This window comes from Lynx canadensis, chromosome E3 (assembly GCF_007474595.2).
Source record: "Lynx canadensis isolate LIC74 chromosome E3, mLynCan4.pri.v2, whole genome shotgun sequence".
In the NCBI taxonomy this organism is placed as follows: domain Eukaryota; kingdom Metazoa; phylum Chordata; class Mammalia; order Carnivora; family Felidae; genus Lynx; species Lynx canadensis.
Window position 1 is genome coordinate 15,266,587 of NC_044318.1, and position 15,859 is coordinate 15,282,445.

The 15,859-nt window shown below is 43.2% G+C and overlaps 1 protein-coding gene across 1 annotated transcript in view; it reads left to right on the top strand.

The window, feature by feature from the left end:
* Window positions 1-634: 634 nt before the first annotated feature.
* TMC5 (transmembrane channel like 5) overlaps window positions 635-15,859 on the top strand; it is a 47,801-nt gene continuing 32,576 nt past the window's right edge. Inside the window, exons 1-5 of the mRNA XM_032591651.1 lie at window positions 635-1,619; window positions 3,856-4,022; window positions 8,674-8,763; window positions 14,180-14,279; window positions 15,361-15,448. Of these exons, the coding sequence (XP_032447542.1) occupies window positions 718-1,619; window positions 3,856-4,022; window positions 8,674-8,763; window positions 14,180-14,279; window positions 15,361-15,448 (1,347 nt within the window). The 5' untranslated portion in view covers window positions 635-717. The remainder of the gene's footprint in view (window positions 1,620-3,855; window positions 4,023-8,673; window positions 8,764-14,179; window positions 14,280-15,360; window positions 15,449-15,859) is intronic.

A 15,859-nucleotide genomic window follows, 5' to 3' on the forward strand; every position in this document is an offset into this window, starting at 1 on the left:
CACTGATACTAATTTATGCTTTAAACCCTACAACCACAAGTGCAATCGAAATGTTCACAAGGTCCTTGTTTCTTCCAGTCTTTTGGTTTATTGTTCTGCTCCCCCCACAACCAAGGGAATATAGTGGTTAGGATGGAAGTTTGGCCACATGTGTCAGAGACCCCCCCAAAAACCGTGGTTTACAGGAGACAAAGGCTTATTTCTTTTATATAAAAGCCCTCGCTGATATGCTGGCACTAATCTGTGATGTCATCAGCAACCCAGGCTTCTTCCATCTTTCGTGCTGCTATGCCTGGGGTGGGTGCCATCTTCGTGTACATGGCCCAAGATGGCACACCATCATTTCCACCTTCCAGCCTATGGGAGGTAAGAAGACTGACAAAGGGAGGAGTGCCCCTTGCCTTAAACAGCACAACCCTGGGAGTTATATATATTGCTTCTGTTCACATCCCACTGACCACTGTCATGGTCACATGTTGGGGCACAGGAGGCTGGGATACATAGTTCTGATTCTGGGCAGCTGTGTACCCAACCATGAAAGAAAGGAGAATAGATAATAATGGAAGATAACCAGCAATCTCTACAGGGAAGAAAAAAAAAAATCTGACCTTTTTTTTTGCTTGTTTTTCAGGTAAAAAAAAAAAAAAAAAAAAGATCCCTGAGTAACTACAAATGCAGGAACATTTTAACATTCCACGGTAAAGAAGCTTTACCAGCATGTCTGCCTACTACAGGAACTATGGCTATGAGGAAGATCCAGATTACCCTGAATATTCAGGATCTCAGAACTGGACATGGGGGGATTTGAAAACTCAGGATTCTCCAGATTCTCCAGGTGTTCTGAACAACTCAGACTACCCTGGCATCAGGAACAACCCATACTCTGAAGACTCCGGAACAACTTCAGACTATCCCAGGTCTCTAGCAGACCCAGATTATCCTAGATCTTGGAGTAATCCAGATCAGCCTGGCACTAGAAGCACTCCATTCTCTACTGGTTCCAGACGAAGTTCAGAGTATCCTGGGTCTCTGGCAGAGCCAGATTATCCTGGATCTCAGAGTAATCCAGGCTACCCTGGCACCCAGAACAATCCATACTCTGCAGGCTCCAGAAGAAGTTCAGACTATCCCAAATTTCTGGCAGAGCCAGATTACATTGGATCTTTGAGTGAACCATACCATCCAGTCTCATTCAGAGAGCCAGACTACTCTAAATCCCAACAAAATTCTGACTTTGCAGGTTCCAGAAGCAGTAGAAACTATGCAGGCTCCAGAACAAATCCTGATTATCTGGACTCTTTGGGAGAACCAGACTACCCGGGAGCTCAGGTAAACTCTGACTACCCTGGCTCCAGAGCCACGTCCAACCATCCAGGCTCTAGAAGGAATCCAGAATTTGCCGGTTCCAGAATCAATCCATACATAGACACTCTAGGAGAGCCTGATTATCCAGGTGCTGAGAATCAACCTAATTCTCCAAACTTTTTTGGGGAACCAGACTATCCCAGGACTGAGGATTATCAGAAGAACTCTCCAAACTTTTGGGGGAAGCCTGATTACCCAGCTGCTGAGGATGGTCATGATTATGGCTCTTCTGAGACTTCAGAAACAACTAGAGAGTAAGTATAAGCATCTCCCTCCATTGGGGTCGGAGCTGCATGCTAGACCATCAGGCCAATGGAACCTGGTTGCTATTGTTCGGGTTAGGGACAATTAAGATGGTTTCTTTGACCAGAAGTTGTGGTGAAATTTTCATATCTGTCTGTAGATAGGGCCATGAACTTTCACCAGGGCCATGGGCTTTCACCAGGGCATGGACTTTCAGCCTGAGGTTTCAACCCCTCACCTGAACATAATCTTTCATCACCTCTTGCTTGGATAACACCCTCTCCAGTCTTCTCCCTCTTCCCATCTAATCCCTACAGGATATTTAGATTCTCACTGTTTTGACTCTGTTACTTTGCCAATAAAGTTAGGGTTAAGACTTGATAGTTATGAACCCAAACATTTTAACCAGAATTATATGCATAGGAATGCATTTTAACCAAGAAAATCTTTTGAAGATCTAACTCCACAAAGTCAATTTACTTCCTCAATTGTGTTTTGTTTTGTTTTTTTTTTAATTCAAGTTGATTCGGCCACTCCTGATTTTTTTCTACTTTCATTTTTATTTTACTCTAAAATTATTGTTTGATCATTTTTTATGTTTATGGCAGATTTGGCATATTGATCTTCTGCATTGGTGTTGTTTTCATCAGATTTTATCAATCATAGTTTCTCCCCATTGTTGGTATTTCTTTAAGCTCGTTCTAAAACACTAAGTCCCATTTTTCCTGGCTCAGGTTCTGTAGATTTAAATTTTGTCAAAAATAGTTTTAATCTTCTAGCAATTTTTGGTCATTGACAAATTTTATTAGGTACAGCTCTGGACATTGACAGTGTTAGTTTGGATGACTTAGTTCTACCAAATCTGACTTTTTTTTCTGGGTTAAGTTCCTGTTGCCAACAAGATGTTGATTGTATAGTCAGGTTATTTTTACTCTATACAAATTTTTACCCTGTGAAAGTTGAACCCTTAGGAGTCTAATTTGGCATGTACTAGTTCTACTAGTAATGTTTATAAATACAACAAAAACTAATGCTTGTATTTATCTTGAGGAATAAGGATATAAGATTTGGGTGCTCAGCAGGGTCACAATGTCTTCAAGATGTAAATAGGACGATTAATAGAACCAGATCAAAAGGGGCTTCTTTGTAGCACCTGGGAGGCTCAGTCGGTTGAGCTTCCGACTTCAGCTCGGGTCATGATCTCTCGGCTAGTGAAGTAATTTGCGCCCCACATCCAGCTCACTGGTGTTAGCACAGAGCCGGCTTCCGATCTCTGTCCCCCTCTCTCTGCCCCTCCCCCCGCTCATGCTGCCTCACTCACAGATAAATAAAACATTTAAAAAACAAAACCCAAAATGGCCTCCTTGGTCTTATCCCCGCCACTGCCTGATTCATCATTCCAAAATATACCTCTGATACTTTGACTCCTTTGTTTCTGCTCTTCCATGTTCTCCATAAGCTTTGGGAGAAAGGCCACATTGCTTTGCTTATGCAAACTTTTAAGAAGGAGGATGCACTGGTCTAATGTGTCAGCCAAAGACCTGCCTGACTGACTTCCTCCCATCTCCCCACCTCCCCTAACCCCTCCCTACCTCTAGTACAGTGGTTCTTGACCTGGACTGAACCTTAGAATCACCCTATTACCTGGAGAACTTTAAAAATAATACAGATGCCTGGGTCCAACCTTCAGACCTTCTGATGTCATTGTCTGGGCTGGGGCCTGGGAAGTGGCATGTGCATAACATTGAGAACATTGCTCCAGATTAATGAATTTTTGTAGTATTCCCTGTATATATTCAACACTTTTGTTTATCGTCTTCCACTTTTATCTATGCTGTTCTTCATCCTTGGAATTCCCTCCTTCTAACTCTTTATGTATGAATTTATCCTTCTAGTCCTACCTGGGATGTTTCTTTCCTTGTAGATATCCCTCCGAACTGCCAGCCAGAGTTCTTTTCTCTTTCCTCTGAACTCCCTGGGCCTGTCTTCTGGTACTCACCAGTTACTACCTGTATTATAATTGCTTAGCTGTATCTAAGAAGCTCTACCAGATTGGACTGAGAGTTCCTTGAGGGTAGACAGCCCATGTTTTTATCTTTGTGTTCTCACCCCCTAGACCATGCCTAACACATGGTTGGCATTCAGTAAGCATTTGTGGAATGAATGAATGGGTGGATGGATGATGAATGGAGGACTGTCCTTACTATGCTACTAGATGAATATTGATCCATCATTTTGGGATTTCAGGGTGTTCAGAACATCTTCAATCCAGCCCTCATTTCGTCGTAGGGGTGATAGCCCCTCGGGCATCCTTGGGAGAAAGAATGATGATTACCCTGAAAGCATTGCAATGAAATCCATGGAGACGGCAAATCCATATGACTCTGTGCCCGGGGCTCCTGGCAGTGGCTGTGGTAAGCATTTGTTGAGATGAAGATCATGTCCTGAGAAGAAAGTAAAATCGGTGGACTTAAGGGAGCAGTCATTAAAGAGTTCCAGGAAGAGAAGAATTGGTTTCTCCCTCCCCTGCCTTCAAACACCCACCATACAAAGGTTGAACACTAAGGGTCTAGAGAAGACCAGCAGTATCATCACTTGTCAAAGCAGGCTGGTTAGGTGTTATGAAAAATGGGGGTGTGTACACCCTGTGCCTACATGAGGTGACTGATGTTCAGATTTGGCCCATTGGGGTTATGCAGGAATGCAGGCTCAGTATGGCTAAATCCTCAGATGTTTCTTTTTTTTTTTTTATAATTATTGATTTTTCTTTTTAAAAATTTTTTAATGTTTGTTTTTGAGAGACAGAGACAGAGACAGCACAAGTGGAGGAGGGGCTGAGAGAGAGGGAGACACAGAATCTGAAGCAGGCTCCAGGCTGTGAGCTGTCAACACAGAGCCCGATGCGGGCCTCAAACTAACGAACCATGAGATCATGACCTGAGCCGAAGTCACATACTCAACTGACTGAGCCGCCCAGGTGCCCCAATCCTCAGATATTTCTAAAGAGGCAAGAAATCTGTTTTTTAAAAAAATGCTTATTTACTTATTTTGAGAGAGATAGAGATAGTGCAAGCAGGGGAGGGGCAGAGAGAGAGAGAGATGGAGAAAGAATCCTAAGCAGTCTCCATGCTGTCAGCACAGAGCCCAACATGGGGCTTGATCTCACGAATCGTGAGATCATGACATGAACACCAAGAGTCAGACACTTAACCAGCTGAGCTACCCAAGCACACCAAGAAATCTGCATTTTTATGTGAAACCTCCCAATTTTTACATGCTCCAAAAAATAAAAAAAAAAATTAAAGCACTGAACTGGGCAAACAAAATCACTTGTGGGCTAGATTTAGTTTATGTGGCTGTCACTGGCCAGCTTTAGTTTAGCACATCCTAAACTATTCAGACAGTCATCACTTGGGTATTCAGAACCTACTGGGGGAGCAAAGGGACGAAGAGGCAGCTCTGTCCTCAAGTTACTTAAAGCATAAGTGGGTGGGTGACACCATCCTGTCAAGACTACACACACACAAAATTAGCAAGCAGACTATGCAAACCCTCAGAATCTGCTATGTGTAAAGGTATAGCTCTGGGAAGCAAAGGAAACTCTAAATTTCTTATCTTTCAGGAGGAAGAGGGACTTGCTGTCTTGTGAAGGAAGCAAGGTCATTACACGAGAGTCAATGTTATAGAAATCTAGAGCCTATGGGGGCCTGAAAAGGGAAGGAGTATTCAGCCAAGAACAGAATGAGGGGCCCAAGTGCTGGTTGGTGCAGATGGAGAATTGCTTACACCTGAGAGGGTGATGGGGAAGAGTTTGAAGCTGGCAGAGAGGAGGGGATGGGATGCATTGTCATGCATTGGTGAGAAACTTGGACTGTTACACGTTTGCATAGAAAACATTCATTTGGGCTATTCCAAACCTTTATGCCATGCAGAATGCCATGCGTTCTCAATGGGGTGGAGGAAGACGATATAAATCCCAGGGGGGTAAAATTTATTCTTGAAAGGCCAGAAAAGTCTTCCTCTTTTTATGTATAAAGCACCGATATACATATATAAGCAGATACACTGTATATCTGTAGTATTAAAATGTCATGGGACAGGGCAATGGGGGAAGAGATGTCCAAATAGACTCCTTAGGGAGTCTTAGGGGGCCAATAATGAAAAAGATTTAGAAACACAGCCCTACCCCAAAGCAAATGTAGTTAATAACGACAAGCAGATTTTGAATGTTTTCTATGTCCTGAAGACTCTGTGAAACACTTTACTTTCATTGTCTTGTTTAAATCTGAACAACCAAATTTCACATAGCCACTACTGATCTCCCTGTTTATAGATGGGAAAACTGAGCAAAGAGGGAAAACTGAGGTTCAGAGGCTCAATGCAAGATCACCCAGCTGCTAAATTGAAAGAGCCAGTCTCTCTAACCCAAAACCTGACTCTTACTTATCCTATATTACTACTGGTTAGGATCAAGGCAAATGCGAAAAGATTCCTGACCACTCATGTTTAAAAAAAATTTTTAAAAGTAGTCAAGTGTGACTTCGTTTTCTGAACTCCTTTGTAGGACCAAGATTGTAGCCCTTGGCAATCACCTGCCCTGTACTGTGCCATCCTGATAGACTCAGGATCTTCATCTCTGTATTCTTTAAGGCTCTAGGTGATTTTCCTAGTGTCACGTTGCCTGGTCACAGTAGGTGCTTAAGCAGTGCAAACTGAATTAATAGTAGCAGTAATGGTAAGGGATGTATCAGTTAGCTATTGCCACAGTAATGCTGCATAACAAACACCTGAAAAGAAAACAGTGTTGTACAATAAAGAAACATATATTTCTTGCTCACACATCTGCGGGTTTGCTTCGAGTTTGATTGAACTAGGCTGTGCTTGACTCCAGGTCATGGATTCTGTATCTACAACCTAGTGCCCTTCTTGGACCAGGGAGCCACCTGGGGGCACTGTTGTCCCATGGCACAAGCTGGAAGTGCTCAAAGTGGTGAGCAAAGACAACACAACATCTCCAAGGTTTTCAGTTGGAACTGGCACACCTTCATTTCTACCCTGTTCCATAGATAAAATTCACATGACCAAGCCCGACTTCAATGGTGTTGTCCATGGGTGGTGGTGGTGTAATATTTGCTGAACAACAGTTGATCTACTACAACAGTTACTATATATATACATGTATACACACACACGTATAGTTTGGTATGTCTCAGGATTACTTTAAGCACATTACATGTGTTAACTGATTGAGTTCCCTCAACAATGCTATGTGAAGGGCCCATCAAAATTCCTGTTTTAAAGACCATGATATTGAAGCTCAGAGAGGTTAGGTAACATGCCTGAGGGCATCAACTGGAAACAAAGCTGGGCATTGATCCCCAGGAAAAGTTCAGAACTTCCTGAAATGTAATTTTGTGCATTGTTCACATCAAAATGTGTTCCATTTTCTCTGTTGAGTTTATCTTGTAATGTTTACTGTGGGTTGAACAAAAATATCCTGAAATATGACACTGTCGTGTAGATGCTGAGAGTAGACTTGGTCCTTAAGAAAATCATGCCATAGGGATGCCTGGGTGGCTCAGTCAGTTAAGCATCTAACTCTTGATTTTGTCTCAGATCATGGTCTCATGATTTGTGGGTTCGAGCCCCGCATTGGGCTCTGTGCTGACAGCACAGAGCCTGCTTGGATTCTCTCTCTCTTCCTCTCTCTCTGCCCCTCCTCCTGCTCAGTCTCTCTCTCTCAAAATAAGTAAATAAACATTAAAAAAATAAAAAGAAAATCATGTCATCTTTCAAATCTGTTCATGCCTCATCATAAAATGCTAGAAATAGAAAGAACTTCTGTGATTATCTGGACAAGTTTGTTTGTTTCATTTTTGTGTCTTAATTTTTCTTAGAGCAGTTTTAGGTTCGCAGTAAGATTGAGGGTAAGGTACAGAGATTTCCCATACAACTGCTTTCCCTGACGTGCATAGACTTCACCCATTATCAACATCTGCCACCAGAGTGGTACATGTCTTAAAACTGATGAACCTACGACACATCATTATCTCCTCGGGTCCACAGTTTATATCAGAGTTCACTCTTGGCACTGTAAATTCTGAGATTGGACAAATGTATAATGACACATGTCACCATTACAGTATCATATAGAATAATTTCAGTGCCCTAAACACCCTCTGCTCTGTCCGTTTGTCCCAACCCCCCAGACAAGTACTTTTCAAACTCTTGAGTTGTAACCCATTAACAAGTTGTGAAGTTAATCCTGAAAAATGAAATGAAAAAGAATGGACTGGAATGAGAATGTACTGGAGAGCCTTTTATGTAATCCAGCAAAGTATTGTTTAGTGAAACTTATTTTTCGGTCATATATGTGTAGGTATGTCTTGGATCTTAGTGTAATAATTTTTAAAAGTTTTATCAAGTTTAAAATTTTAATTCCACTATAGTTAACATATAGTGTTATTATTAGTTTCAGGTGTATAATATAGTGATTCAGCAATTCTATACATGACTCAGTGCTCATTGTGTTAGTTGTACTCTTAATCCCCATCACCTGTTTCACCTGCCCCCTGCCCCCCCCCCCCCCCGCCCCTGGTAACCATCAGTTTGTTCTGTAAAGTTAAGAGTCTCTTTTTTCATTTGTCTCTCTCCCTCTCTTATTTTCCTTTAATCGTTTGTTTCTTTCTTAAATTCATTCTGCATATGACTAGAACCATACAGTATTTGTCTTTCTCTGACTGACTTATTTTGCTTAGCTTTATACCCTCTAGATCCATCCACGTTGTTGCAAATAGCAAGATTTCATTCATTTTTATGGCTGAATAATATTCCATTGTAACAAGTATTTTTAACCATGGCTTGTACTTAAATGAGAACCACTGATCAAAGCTGTTTGTACTTAACAGCATTGATTCCATATTTATGTCGTCTTTTCCACCCAAGCACTCAATCGTTAGTCTGTCAGGATCTCGAGGTCAAGGTTGAGGTCTTACTGACCATCCTACTCAGTAATATCTAGTGTGGTGGGATTAATTGGTGATGTCTCCTGCCCCTTCATTCCAGTGAACCCTGCTTCTGTGGGTGAAAGTAACCCCCGCCCAGTTTATGGAAACCCACCATTGTCTGGATGTGACTGGCACAAGTCACCCCAAGGTAAGGCTTAAGTGAATAGTAACCAAAAAAATCAACCTTAGAGAGGAGTGTGTTCAAGGCAATACAGACATCACCATTTCCTTGTGGCCACTGGTGTGGCAACTGATGCAGTATTTGCTTAATTTACTATAACAGGGTTTCCTTTTTGATATGCAGACTTTTTTCTCTCCTGGATATCAAGGTACCTTCATCAGGACTCTTCTGGTTTCGTGTGACAGAAACCCAACTCACATGGGCCCAAAGTGTATGTACCAGCTTGTGTGGTGGGAAGGACAGGGAAGAAACAAAGAATCGAAGGTAGAATTACCTTCCAGGACCTAGTATAGAGCTTGGCGTATAGTAAATGCTCAGAGCTATTTGTCGAGTTAATTGGTGAATGAGTTACAGGAACAAGGGCCTCTGAGTCTGCATTGATCAAAATTTTTCTGAATAATCATATAATTATATATGATGCTAGAGTGTAGGAGCAGTAGGACTGGGGAAAGACAGAATGCTATGAAATCGGTTAGGAAGCTCTGTAAGGATCACTGTGTGCAGTGATGAAGGTCTGATCAGAGGCAGAGACTGAGAAACTAAAAGGAAACAAAAGAAGAGAGAGGCCAGGGAATGCTAAGAGGCAAATCTATGAACAACAAGGAGTAAACAGACCGATGGGATCCTCTGTACAACAATGTGAATTCAGGGACCTCATGACCTAAAACCATGTCTCACCTTCTGGCACCCTACCCTATATGGCAGCATTTAGCGTCGTTCTTTAGGAGCCTTCTCAAGGAGGGGTATATCTTCGAGGATTGAGTATGGCTACTTGGGAGGAAAACCATGGAGGTATAGACAATCACACTCTCCATTTGGTTCCCACTAGAGCAGAAAATGACTTTAACTACTGGGGAAAAGGAATAGCTTCTAACTTCACTGGCCTGCTCTTTCTAGCCAGCCTGAGGTTGGGGCCTCTGGTAAAAGAAGAGTCCCAGAAGGCAGAGAGAATTAAAGAAATAGAGGACCCAAAGATGAATCTGGTTTTCTTCATCATTTTGCTTTGCATTGGTTTGGATTCTCAAACCACATACAATTAGTTGGTGGACAGCCTCCTGATAAAACATCACTTTGATGGGTTATGCTTTGCACCCAGGAAGCACCCAGCATGTGGTAGGTACTCACAAATGTTCATTTATTTATAAACGAATAAATGACACATCAGCATCTTGTTACAGGAAGGGGCCAGGGCGAAGTGATTAAGACGCCCTGCTTTGGGTCTAGATGGACCTGGGTTTGACCTTCAGTTCTACTACTTGCTTGTTTTGTAACCTTAGGCAAATTACATCTTTGGGCTTCAGTTTTCTTAGCTATAAAAGGGGTTTATCGTTATATATACTGCATAGGGTGATTATGAAAATTAAATTATATACTCTAAGTACTGGGCCTACAGTAATGGCAGGTATTCTTACTGTTAATTATCATTGGTGGGGAGGAGGAATAGAGTTCCAGTCCAATTCTGTCATTTAATGAAAGTGTGATGAAGACGGCAGTCAGGGTGGGGGGTCAACTCATTTCTGTGCACCTCAGTTTCACCAACTATTAAATAAACAACTTGGCCGAGGTGATTTCCAAATCAGGTCTATCGGGTAGAAATCGTGTTCAAGTGCCTTGTTCTGACATAGCACGGCTTAGCAATTTTTTTTTTCATGTAACAAGAAGTGTGGAGGGAAGGGATTCACAGTTTGTGTGGCAGCTCTGTCAGGATGCTCTCAAGGACTGAGCTCTTTCTATACCTTCTTTCTCCACCATCCTTCTCAGGTGAGCATTTGTCCTCTTGTTTTCAAAATGGTGGCCTTTGGTGAGGAAGAAAGAAAAATGGTGAAAGGTGAAAGGTGAAACTAGGCAGACTGTCACCTTTTGAAAAGCATTCCTGGAGCTCTATGACTCACTGGCCAGAATGGGGTTACAAGTCCATCTTTAACCACAAAGGAAGCCAGGAGAATTTTAACTGAGCACAGTGCCTACACAGGAAAGGTGGCTTCTGGGGGTATGGGAAAAATGGAGGGCAGATATGAGGAGGCAGACAAATGGCAGGGTTGGCTACCCAAGGCAGTCAGGAGATAATAATTATATTACTATAAAATTTTTTTTTTCAACGTTTTTTATTTATTTTTGGGACAGAGAGAGACAGAGCATGAACAGGGGAGGGGCAGAGAGAGAGGGAGACACAGAATCGGAAACAGGCACCAGGCTCTGAGCCATCAGCCCAGAGCCCGACGCGGGGCTCGAACTCACGGACCGCGAGATCGTGACCTGGCTGATGTCGGACGCTTAACCGACTGCGCCACCCAGGCGCCCCTATAAAATTTTTTTTGAGAGAGAGTGCATGCATGAGCAGGGGAGAGGGGCAGAGAGAGAGAAAGAGAGAATCCCAAGCAGGCTCCATGCTCAGCACAGAGCCCCACACAGGGCTCAATTCCACAACCTGAGCAGAAATCAAGAGTCAGACACTCAAATGACTGAGCCACCCAGGTGCCCCATTAATTGTATTACTGTAAACCTGTCTGGATTTATATAGGCAGGTAAAATTATATACATATAAAATATAAGTTTTAGGCCGGGGCACCAAATTAAAAAAGGAAAATCTTGCCCTTTGATTATGAGTCACTTAGAAGAATCTCTGCCTTCTGTTTCTAGAACCCTGTTGTCTTTAATGAAGGATTCTGTTTCCAATTTCTTACCTAGTTACCAAGACAGAAGTCCTACAGGAAAACACACCTCTTCATGAGGAGACCCCTCTGTACAGATGTAGGGAGTTATGTTATGATTTGTGTAGGACTGGCTTTGGCAATCTCATCCTTGTCTTTTAAAAAGTGTGAATGGGGCATCCCTCTGTGATCATCATTTTTCCTGGTGGCTCCTGATGATGTCAGTGTGACTGCTCTATGAGGTCTTTGGAAGGCCACTTCAGGGGAGAACAAGCCTTGGAGGAGGCAAGAGATGCTTTCTGATGACCAACTGAATGAAATCATCGTCGAGGCAGAGAATGTTCCATCTTGGGTTGTTCTAGAAAAGACACCAGTGAACTCAAGCTTCAGTATGGTCTCATCCATTTCTGACATCGATGTGACAGACTCTCAGAGTTTTGGCAACCCAGATGACAAAAAGAGCAAGCAGTTGTTGAGGTTTTCCACATCTTTGAATGAATCATTTCTTCAGACCCTTCATCGTAGCCCAGGAAGTGTGGGCATAGACACTTCACATGAAAACATTCAAGGTGGTGAGACACTGGGGGAAAGGAGTTAGGAAAGGCATGAGGAAGGCCTCCAAGCTGTCCACAAGGTTTTTTACTTTTAAGACATGAAATAGATTGAAGTTTGGTGGATGATCTAAGCACGCTACGGATGGACCCAGGAAGGGGTCACTTTGGGAGCACCTAACACCTAAAAAGGAGTTTACCATGACCAAGCTCATTTTCTTTCTTCTTATTTTTTTTAAGTTTACTTATTTTTGAGAGATCACAAGTGGGGGAGAAGCAGAGAGAGGGGAACAGAGGATCCGAAGCTGGCTCCGTGCAGACAGCAACAAGCCCAATGTGGGACTCGAACTCAAGAACTGCAAGACCATGGCATAAGCTGAAGTCAGACGCTCAACTGACTGAGCCACTCAGGCAGCCCCCCCCCCTCTGCCCCCAAGCTCACTTTCTGTGCCTGGCAGTCTGCCAAGCACTTCCTTTTTTTTCCATCGAATTTAGTTTTACTTATTCCCCACACTTTGAGGCTGGCACATTTGTCGCTTCCATTTGCTTGATGAGGAATTAAATGACCTGGCAGAACCAGGGCCCAAATACAGGTCTGTCTGGCCTGATGCCTTAACTGCTGTCCTGCTTTAGTCCATTTCCTCCCCACCCTGGATTTGGCAACATAGGATGGCCCTTATTGCCAAGTCCGCCATGACACCAGGTCTTAGCTGATACTGTCTCCCTGCCTTTCTGCTCCTGAGGCCAAACAGTGGTTTGTCAGCTGCTTGTGTCTGTTTCATCTCATAATGCTCCAGTCATGAAGTCCAGGCATTGTCAGTGATTTCTAAGAGGGGAAAAAATCCATTCTCACTAAAGCATTTTGTGGGTTTAGCCCCTTTATTGAAGACTGGGGTGTCTCCTCTCTTGCTGCTGTCTCCCCACATCACTGTCTTCTTTCCTCCTCCTCCTAGTCCTTTCTTCCTCTCTGTCTAGCCCCCCATCCCTCTCAGGAGAGACACAAATTCCTTGTCTTCAGCAGAGTGAGTTGGTGGCCCTCATTTGGGGATTTCCTTTTCACCCCAACTAGGTCAATTGTGGAGTTCCAGCTCCATAACTCAACCAGGGTTCCAGACCATTCTGTTGTTACCCCAGTGGTAGTCCCCCAACTGGCTTCCTCATTGTTACAAGATGGTGACAGCAGTTCCAGGCTTCACATGTGGCCACAACAACATCCAGAGGAAGAAGAATCTGTCTTTTTCTTGTTTTTGTTTTTTCCTTTTTGAGAAGGAAGAAGCCTTTTCCAAGAAACTCCTCAGCAGACCGTGCATCGCAGAACATTGGCCAACATCTTGTTACATGCTCATGCCTAAATCAGTCACCTGCAACAATCAGTTTGGAATCATGGGACTCATGCCCTGTGTCTGAAGATGGGTCCCACCCTGCAGAAGCTCAGGGCCTTGGGACAGAGGGGGTAGATTCCCAAACAAAATCCGTATTCTTTTAAAAAGGAGAGATAACTTGGGTAGATGGCCAGCAGTATCTGATGATACTGAGAAGATGGGGGACTCGTTCCAGGAGGCAGAAGAGCATATATGACAAAGTCAAGAAATGTAAAGAAGATAATGCTCAGTCCATTAAGCGTCTGACTCCGGCTCTGGTCATGATCTCGACGTCCATGAGCCTGGGCCCCACAACGGGCTCTGTGCTGACAGCTCGGAGCCTGGAGCCTGCTTCACATTCTGTGTCTCCCTCCCTCTCTCTCTTTCTCTGCCCCTCTCCCTGCTCTTGTGCTCTCTCTCTCTCAAAAATGAAAAAACATTAAAAAAAATTTTTTTTAATGTAAATAAGATGCCTGGGCCTAGAATACAGGGGTCAAGAGAAAATGGTGCAGGCAATCAAGTGAGGGAGGACAGTGAGCCTGACCAGATGTGCAGGGACTTGTTGGCTTCATTGGATATTTCTTGTCATTGAAAAGAAGGAAAATATCAAATGTTGCATGCAAACATTATCATTTGCTTTGACTTTGAGAAATACGCCATGTTGCCATTTTGTTTTCATTTCTGGCTTTTGAGATCATTGAGTCCATATATTCTTTCCTTATGCCCTTATAAAAACATACTCTAAGTTCAGTGCTATCTTTTGAAATGCTGATATTCTGTGAAAGAAACAGACTGAAACTCCATTTATTTTCCTCCACAGGACAAAAGTTAATCGCATCTTTGATACCAATGACCTCTAGAGACAGAATTAAAGCCATCAGGAGTCAGCCAAGAACCATGGAAGAGAAAAGGAACCTTAAGTATGGACCCAAAGCTTTTCTTCTTTCCCAGATTTCATGTGAACCTCAGTCTTCTACTTTTGCCCCATCTCAGAAAGATAAGAAATAAATTCAAGAGAAAGGACAGTCTTGCTACAGAAGAATTCCAAATAATCTGTATAGATACTCCTCTGTCCTCTCAGCAGGAGAGCAGGCTATGCTTAGTGATGTGCTTTGAAAGGGTGGAGTATGAAAAGCAAGGGAGAGAAACGTTCCAGTGATGAGGTCTAGTTTGCACTCCCCTTCAGCCAGGCGATCAAGGTTAGCATTGCCAGAGATATGTGGTCAGAAGAGCACATTCCCTCTGTGGTATTCTCTCCTAAAGACTGTAACCCCAGTGTCACCAGAGGAAAAAATCAGGCAACCCCTAATAGAGGGACATTCTGCAAAATACCTGACCAGTATGCCTCAAAATTGTCAAGGTCATTAAAAATAAGGGAAGTCTGGGGCACCCCGGTGGCTCAGTCAATTAAGCATTTGACTCTACATTTCGACTCAGGTCATGATCTCATGGTTCATGAGTCTGAGCCCCTGCATCGGGCTCCACACTGTGTGGAGTCTGCTTGGAATTCTCTCTCTCTCTGCCCTTCCCCATCTCTCTTTGTCTCTCAAAGTAAATAAGTAAACTTAAAAAAAAAAAAAAAAGTACCCTCTGCCCTTCCCCCTGCTGTTTCCATTCCAGCCATCCTGGCCTCCTTGGGGGTCTCATGTTGGCTGTTCCCTCTGCCACGGAGCAGTCCCTTATCCATACAACTAACCCCTCCCCTCCTTCAAGATTTTGCTCAAATATCATGCTATTTCAAATTATAACACAGTCCCCATCCCAGTATTTCCCATCGCCTTATCCTGTTCTATTTCCCTTTTTCTTTCCATAGTATAAATCACCGTTTCTTTATTGTCTTTCCCTTCCAACTAGGATATCTTCTCCATGAGGCAGGGAAATCATTCTCTTTGTCTCACTACCTGGGTTGTGCCTAGTACACCATAGACACTCAGTAAATATTTGGGGAATGCAGCGATTACAGCATTGGTATCTCTCCCTTTCTTCTGGCATTCCCCACAGGAAAATGGTTGACAAAGAGAAAAGTAAGCAATCCCACCGTATCCTTGAGTTCAACTGCTGTGCTCAGTGTCTGAACTCCGTTTCACAGGTAAGAGGCCTTTATTGCAGTCAACAAAATGGGCATGATAAGGGGTAAAAAGGTACCCCTTGCAGAGTGGGATGAAAGGTACCCAAGGGGAAGAGGAACCAAAATTCAGGGCTGTTTCATTGAAAGCCATAGAAATTGGGTTGGTCTAGGTGCAGAGAAACCAGGTGGGCATGCAAAGGTGTATAAGAGGTTGCTGAGTTATTTGGACAGCATAGCTATTGTGAACGTCACCTTCAACAGCAAACCTGGGATATAGGATAATAATATAGGAGAATAATAATAGGAGAATAATAGCACTCACCTGGAAGAGTGGCCTGTCAGATTAAATGAGATAACGTTTGCAAACACACTGAGCGCGTGCCTGGCACGTTCTAACGCTCTGGAAATAGTGGCCGTTTTTGCTAGGATGGG